We start from the raw sequence: 8,252 nt of genomic DNA, 5'->3' as shown, positions 1-8,252 counted from the left end.
TGCATTCAATAAAGAACGCACATACAATAGTTCTCCGTGACTTAAATCGCTTGATTCCGATGTTGCAACAATTGCGTGAATTGTGTGTCCCAAAATCTCCAAACGGGATGATATGTCTACTATCGGAGTATAAATATGATTTTGCTAAAACAACAAATCGATGTTGGCTACACCAACATAATAAAACACAAACAGTTCTTTCTTTTTGTCTGTCTGTCTATCTATCTCTCTCTCTCTCTCTCTCTCTCTCTCTCTCTCTTCGTACCCTTTAATGGAAATTGATTTTGAATAAGGTGATTGCACTATGATGCTTAAAGCTTGTATGCTTTTATAATGATATGCTACGAGGAAGAAGCCTCGCGTGGATACGTGTGTTCAGTTGTGTGTATGTGTGTGTGTGATTGTTTTCCCGTGCGTGTATCACCTCTCAAGTAGTTCATTATCAAAATAGTGAAACAACGTGTGAAAACATGTTGTTTCGCTATTGCCACATTCAAAACCTTCTCACTGCACGTATCTAGCTGGTGGAGCGGGTACAGTATGTTGTCCTCTCACTGTTTACGACCGTTCGCCATAATCATTCGCTTGTTTTGGCGCTTCACTCTTTTCGCAAAATGAAATGATTAGTCGCGCACACTGTTTGTCATTCGGCACTTCCGCTCGCATGGTCATGGTGGTAGACCTCAACAATGTCGGGGTTTTCATTGCATATCAGCGTGAATTCAATCCCCCTCATTTTAGGAATCGCGGCAAACTCGATAGCTCTGGTCGTGATTTATAGAGTGCGTCGACGTACCAAGAAAAGCCAGCGTGGTCGTTCTGTTCCTTCGTTTCTTGTCCATACCCTAGTCGCGGTCGACCTCGTGAGTCTCTTCTTGCTATGGATTGGTAATAGCCTTGATTTACACAACACCGGTTTGAAGTGTGAAATTAACTACGTCATAAGATTGACTGTTGGATATGCGTCGGGATTCATGAACACACTAATGTGCCTCGAGAGATGCTTCGCATTGCGAGCTCCGTTATACTATTATAGAATGGCGACTTTGTGCAAGGCCAAAATTGCTGTATCCGTCGCACTTTCTTTGTCGTTCCTTATCAGCACTCTTCCTGTGATGGGTGTAGGGAGTTACGCTGTCGAACATGTAGTCGGAAATACCACGGAGGTCACTTGCAATCCTCCCGGCGAGTCGGGGACCCGCGGCAGTCCGGGCGACAGGGCCTTCGCGGCGATCTATCTCGCATTCGGCTCTCTCATGCTCGTCCTCATGTACGTGTCAAACGGCCTTGTCATCTTTCAGCTACGGCAGCGGAACAGTAGAACGAGATTTACATTGAAGCCAAGTAAACGTGAAACAGACCTACCAACGTCCTCTATCATCGAAATGCGCACTAGCTTGAACGATAAGAATAAAAATGATGTATCCCCAGAATCTGAGACAGGGAGAACTAATACTCGACATCGAGTTCGGACTGAGGAGATGACGAGGACTACACATATATCGATGTCCAAGATGGTCGTAGTCATGTCGGTGGTGTTCACCATATCCTGGTTTCCATTTTACGTAAATTATCTTTGCTATCATTACGCCTCATGTATATGTTATGCACAACTTCATTATTCTTATTATAGTGTAACTCTTTGTAATTGTAGTCAATAGGCCTCATGTAAGTCTGAAAGGACGTACTAACAGAATCGTGCATGACATATTTACCACGTAAAGATCCGTTGGGAGGTAAAAGGCTTAGGGTGCACCACGCATTCTTTCTAGGGTATATGTGTGGCCCTGAAAAAGGCCTACCCAATCCCGGGATCCTATGGCTTGGGTAGGCCCTTTTCAGGGCTACACATATACCCTAGACAGAATACGTGGTGCACCGTTAAGCCTTCTGCCACCCAACGTTCTACCTCCACGGAAGCCTTCAAAGATCTAAAAATCCGTTGTTTGTTTTCAAAACATTGCAAACGGTGCGATTCAGCCGTTCGGCTGAGACGACTGCCTGAAATGTAGATCATAAATCATGAACCAAACTTTGACCATGTTTATGACTACCGCTGCTGTTGTCAGCGTCACCGTTGTCAGTTTTGTTATCTCTGTTGTAGTTGATATTCAAAAAGAAACAAACAAAGGATTCCTGCGTGGGGAATTGGAAGACGAATATCATTGTCTGGAAGGTAATTGAGCTTTGCGCTTAAACATCTGAATGAAAGGGCCAGTGTTTTGGCCTGCCATGCCGTGGGACTTGTGTCCTTCACACCACATCTGTGCCCGGTTGTGAAGTTGACCATCACTTTTTTAACCCCCCCCCCCCCCTAAAAGAAATGTGGCTACCCTCTTCTTTCTCGAGATGAATGTTTTCTCCTTTTTTTAAATTTGTCTCAGTCTGTGGTTGCTCAATGAAAATAGATCCGCTTTAAAGTGAAATTTGAACTCACTCATGACGCTCATTACGAAATGATTATGCTTCCTGTTACCTTCCTTTAAGTCGGGTTCAGCGGATTTCGTTTCGGTTTCGTTTTGCTGCACTTCCGTGAGACATGCTGTGTGCCCTAAACAAAACGCAATTGCGTTTTCATTTGTTTCTCCATAACTTGTGGATTTTGTGTCACAATTTCCTCAGAACTGTGACACCACTTATTTATAGCAGAGTTTTTTTAAGTGTCTTGTCTAGATTGAGAGCACTGCACCTTCAGGGCAGATTCAATTAAGAAAAAATGAATAAAAATAAAAATCTGTGTTAACAGAGCAGAGCGCTGTGCTGCCAGTGTCTAGCAATTCAAATGCCCTTGCCACGTACGGGCGTTGACTTTGAGCAGTTCGTGGGCTGGGGAATAACGAATATCCAATCTAAGTTGGAGAATCTCTTTACTATGCTCGAATTTCATGCTGTTGGCACAACTGATCTAGAGCAATCTGTTAGCCTCATTATCTGAAGGATATTGCCATGGAGAGAGAAAATGGAAAATGAGGATCTTCAGATCCAATTTCATAGAGCCAAGCAGAAAATGAGCTCGAGTGATTCTCAAGGAGAAACAATTATCTGCCTATAAGCGGGAGAAAATGATGAAAAGCCTGACGAGGAGGTTGTCATGCTGCTAACCTAATACTTTGATAATACAATGTGAATGCATAATTAAAGTATAATGTCCTCACCGGGATGGGAAAAGCACGAAGGGACATAATTATCAAGACATAATTAAGCAATAAGTTCCGATGTTATCAGCATAAACAGCACATCATGTCTCTATTCAGAGCGCCAGAAGATAAAGGGTGCTGCTTTCTACATCCTTTACGATCTCACGAAGCTGAACAGATACAGGCCCGTAATTAGGGGATGGGGGTTCAGAGGGTTCCGCGGACCCCCCCCCCCCCGTTTGTCAGCAACAATTAAAAAAGATATGAAATGAAAAAAATGTGTCTCTGAACCCCCCCCCCCCCTCGGTTTGGTGGCAGAAAAAAATGAATAAAAAGGAAATAAAAAGAAAAAAAGGAGACTTACATAATTGTTTGGGGAGCGTTTTTTTTTCCTTGTTCGCCGATGAATCCCGGAAGTGGCACATAAAACTTCTTTTGCGCCCCATTGTTTAAAATAATAGAACTGAACATAAACTGAACTCAAAAAGTCCACATTTTATAATTCTGTACCCTCCCATAAAAATCCAAGTTACGGTACTACAGATATCTGAGTGAAAGGAGGAAGTTAGCGTTCCTTAGCCACCAGTACATTCCATCACTTCTCGGCGAGGAGGATTCCGTGCAAAGTTCTATCGGGTGCACGTCAAGAGCTCGGCACCCATGAGTCATACAGCCCATGAGACTTAACACTTGGCAAGTAAGGCTCATCAGTCCAACGCTAGGCAAACAAGGGCCACGAGTTTGACACTAAGCAAAAAAGGCCCACGAGACCGACACATTTAGCCCCCTGATGCAATATTGGTCTCGTGGGATTTGTTTGACTTGTATTGAGATCACAGATTAATGTGAAGACTATAGCCAGGATTATGATCGCAGGTGAATGCTACTCGAAGCGTTGAATGAGTTACATACAGTCTGATTAAGATATTGTGACAGAGCTGAACATCAATGCAAATATATTTTGAATGATGAGGATGAAACTTCAGTAAAGATTCAAAATGATTACTGAAAAACAGTTTCTCTGATCTTTTTGAAAAATTTCCAGATGACATGACAGGCGTTTTTGTTCCTGGACTCCTTTCAAAATAGAATTTAAAAAAAAGGAATAGCTGTAACTTGGTTTCATAGCCATCCAACTGCCATGCATGATCTTCCTAACTATCTGAGAGTCATAGATAGTCGGCAAAGCAGATCACGTGGTGGTGCAGCAATGTGTGTATTCCCATCTCAATAGGCTGATTGAGTGGCAAACAAAAAACTGAACGGAACGTTATGAATGAGTCATTAGAATCCCTACTTGATTAGGTTATAAATCCTGGGAAAAAGAGAACTTGTTTGTGGAAGCGGTCTATCATAGGCCACAAAATGGTGACAATATTATGATTTCTATCTTTTCTTCTTTTTTTTTTTGGAATATATTGCTAACTCTCTTTCAACTCAAATATTTTGTAATTAAAGTAATCAAGGATGATCGTGATACAAAAAATAACTCTGTTCATCATTTTGTTGATACCTTAAGTACCTTCTCATTGATCCAATCGACTACTAAACAAACTAGAGTAGCAGAAAATTCACAACTTTTATTAACGATGGGTGCGTAGCTCAAAACTTGGCAACAAGTTAGAGCTAGCATTTTCAATCTTTGGAAACATGCAACCACCCCCCCCCCCCCAAAAAAAAAAAATATATATATATATATAATTCTATATACTGTCTGAGATTTCTTCGATTTGTCACTTCTTTCTTTTCGCAAGGACGAAGCTGCATTGCTCGTGTGTTTGTCACTTTTATTCGTCGTGTCAAGGAATGTTTCTCACGATGGTGATAGGATATCATCATCTCAACATTCTATATATTCATATCAATCTTTATTTACCCTGCTGGGTTCCTGATCGTCTTAGTTTTACACAGATTTTGAGGGCTGTTACTGCTGTTGTCCAACCGAATTACTTATATGATGACAAACTTACAATAACATAAATGTCATTATCCCCCTGTCTTTGTAGAGAGTTTCATGTCTGTACAAACAATACACACTTTGCATTATGTTTTGAGAACAACTTTCCTCCACGTGAAGTACTTGCAACGTTTTTCCCCTTCATCTGTGTTCACTAAGGGCAAAATATTACATGTCAAAAATACTTGTGTGTACATGTTTTTGGTTTTAGAAGGTAGATTGAATGAGGTAAAACTGTTGCATCATTCCAATCTTCCTTTCTGTTTCAGCTTATGCATTTGTGTGTATAGTAGGCCTATCACATTTATCCTTAACTCTCTACACCCCCTCCCCCATCCACAATATCCCCATGATTGCGTAGATTCAGCGATTGTTGAAAGCGCTCGACGTCTCCCAGCCGGACTGGTATCTCTATGTCGTCATCTTCCTCCTGGTCAGCAACCATGTCATCGACCCTTTCGTCTTCGTCTTCATGAAGCAGCAGAGTCGAGACGCGCTCAGAGAGCTATGTATGGCGGGCATCTGCTGCAAAGTATGGCGGACACAGTCTGGAGCGGAGGCTAATGATCGAGTCACAAGTGGAACGACTGTGTTATCGTGAGTGTGTTAACTAAAAATGCAACTGTATCTGTTAATGAAAGTAATATCGGACATAAGCTGCAAATGTGAAAAGAAAAGGACGTTTCACATGACAAGAGTGAAAATTTATCGTCTTGAACCCTATCTTGCTACGTATTGAACACCGTGCTTTTCTAGAAATGCTTATTACATGAATCCACCACAGACGTCATAATGCCTTTTCCCCAATCTGTTTTTATGTGATGACCAGATTTGAAATTGCTTCTGTGATGGGTTGTTAAAAGAAAGTAGGACAAAGCACATTGAATTATGAGAGTTTAGAAAATCTTGCAAAGTACCAAAATCGGGTTATCGATCTTCAGTGAATGTATTTACAACTTGACGGGTCACATGATTTTTATTTTGTTTTATTTTATTTCATTTTGTTTTATTTTATGTTATGCCATTTTATTCTATTTTGTTTATTATTTATCATGTTTTCATTGTTTATTTATTATTGTATTTTATTTCTATTTATCTTATTTATGTTTATTCTGTTTTTGTATTTTGTTTTATTTTATTCTATTTTATTTTATTTTATCTTATCTTATCTTATTTTATTTCATTTCATTCTATTAAATTCTATTGTATTGTATTGTATTCTATTCTATTCTATTCTATTCTATTGTATTCTTCTGTTTTCCTGTTTATTATCTGCTGGTATAATAACGTAATCTGATGTGTTCTCCTTGTTGTTGTTGTTTTCGTTTGAAATCACTCTTCTAAAAACACCGTCTCGAACCTAACACAGGGATTGACGGGTAGAAATTCACCGAGCAAGAGGCCGAAACAGCGAGCATCCTCTCCCACGAGCCTGCATGCATGAGCTTAGTGTTCGAAGCATCCCCAACTCCAGGTTGGACAAATTGATATAGGCGTATGATAGGGTGAATACGGAATGAACCCAGTGGAACTACCACGAATCCAATGAGACTTACCAAAGGAGTGACATTGGACAATGTTTATTTCTATTCTTTACCAAGGGTAGCTCAGTAAGTGACCTGTACATATGAATGTACACTATGATTCTTTGGGGCCCTGCAACAGAATAACAAAATTAAACAACTCATTAAGAATGCACAAATTAAGACATCATGGGACAATAAAAACGGGACATTACTGTGTCATTTGAAAGAACATTTTTTTTTCGGTACTGGACAAAAATGTCATGTTCTACTTGACATTATAATTATTGATCGGTACTCTTACAAACTTACAAAACTAGATTTTCTTTTCGGTGATATGATGTTAGAGTTATCAGTCAGTACTTCGGGAATACGCTGCACACACGCACACACACACACACGCACACACACACACACACTTACAAAAAAAAATCTTAAGAATAAAATGAAGTGAAACTACTTGTTGTACAACCTGTAAAGTGAACCTAAGACAAATGCAATATGTAGTGATCTTGAACCGTCATTTTACTCATATCTATTGATTTGACTCTGTCGGTGCACTTCTATTGACTGAAATAATGTTGGTAGAACATCATAGGCGGCTAAAGGCATGACCATGTAGCTTCATTTCTTATGCAGCCTTTTCAGTCTCCCTCTTTTTTTCACTTTTTAGTTCTTTTTTTGTTTGGTTCTGTTGTTATTGCTTTTTGTTTTGTTTTTGTTTTGTTTTTATTTATTTGTTTGTTTGTTTGTTTGTTGTTGTTGTTTTTTCAGAGCCAGGCAGTTAAGCCTCTTTGGGGAAAATGTCCCGTTGCCCACTTTTTTTTTTTGATATGTGTTGTTATCAGTGTCTAATATATGAAAGGTGTCAACTTTTGTTGTGCATAGTTTTTGATCTTAATCATGTTCATGATGTCATCTTGTCCTGTTCTCGTTATCAAGTCTTTGAAATGCAGGGCGATAGTAAAAGACCAATAATTCTGCTTAGAAAAATGGGGGGTGTAGATTATTGGTTCGTTTCTCAGCAGTGTAAGGATGATATGCTAAAATAAATCGCAAACTTCAAATACTCAGAGATATCGTAATATCCAATGAATTATCTAGAAAAAAAAAAACATAAGGTCTTCTTGACTGTCTACCCATCCAGCCAAACATCATTTGGACTAGTCACATCTCAAAAACTATACAATATCCAAATAATGTATAATGTTCATTGCATTTTAATACCAGTACAATATTTTACGTATATGGTGGTTTGTTTTTTTCTCAACAGCAGCAATATTGCGCTAATGAGCATACGGCTAATGTGTCAAAATAAATCGCAAACTTCAACTGATCCTGACTATTCTCATTCTGTAAGCTGTGCAATTTTATGTACAAAGTATATATGTGTGTACAGTGCATTTTGATACCAGCATAATATTTTACTTGTCTTTTCTTTCAGCAGCAACAATAATTTATGCATTCAGTAACCGTAGATAATCTGATTAGTTACATTGGAGTGTCATTGTTCAGTACTTGTTAATCTCTGTCTTTGGGTCTTATTTTTATGTGCATAGTTCTTAATTGTTCAATATAATTTGATTAATCAAGCAGGTAATCTCTTAGAAGGAGTCTCGTCACTTGTATTTGACA

At 39.2% G+C, this 8,252-nt stretch overlaps 1 protein-coding gene across 1 annotated transcript; it reads left to right on the top strand.

Moving 5' to 3' along the window:
* The first annotated feature begins 1,037 nt into the window (after positions 1 to 1,037).
* LOC139727824 (uncharacterized) lies at positions 1,038 to 7,035 on the top strand. The gene is made up of 3 exons (XM_071638797.1): positions 1,038 to 1,565; positions 5,456 to 5,691; positions 6,464 to 7,035. Exons 1-3 carry the CDS (start codon positions 1,038 to 1,040, stop codon positions 6,468 to 6,470), a joined length of 771 nt encoding a protein of 256 aa, XP_071494898.1. The 3' UTR covers positions 6,471 to 7,035.
* Positions 7,036 to 8,252: the final 1,217 nt, after the last annotated feature.

Source organism: Diadema antillarum, unplaced genomic scaffold, assembly GCF_040938485.1.
Source record: "Diadema antillarum isolate AM-2024a unplaced genomic scaffold, OU_Dant_1.0 seq00000155_RagTag, whole genome shotgun sequence".
Classification (NCBI taxonomy): domain Eukaryota; kingdom Metazoa; phylum Echinodermata; class Echinoidea; order Diadematoida; family Diadematidae; genus Diadema; species Diadema antillarum.
Note: the sequence above shows the minus strand (reverse complement) of the source record. Positions and strands in the feature narration are given on the sequence as shown.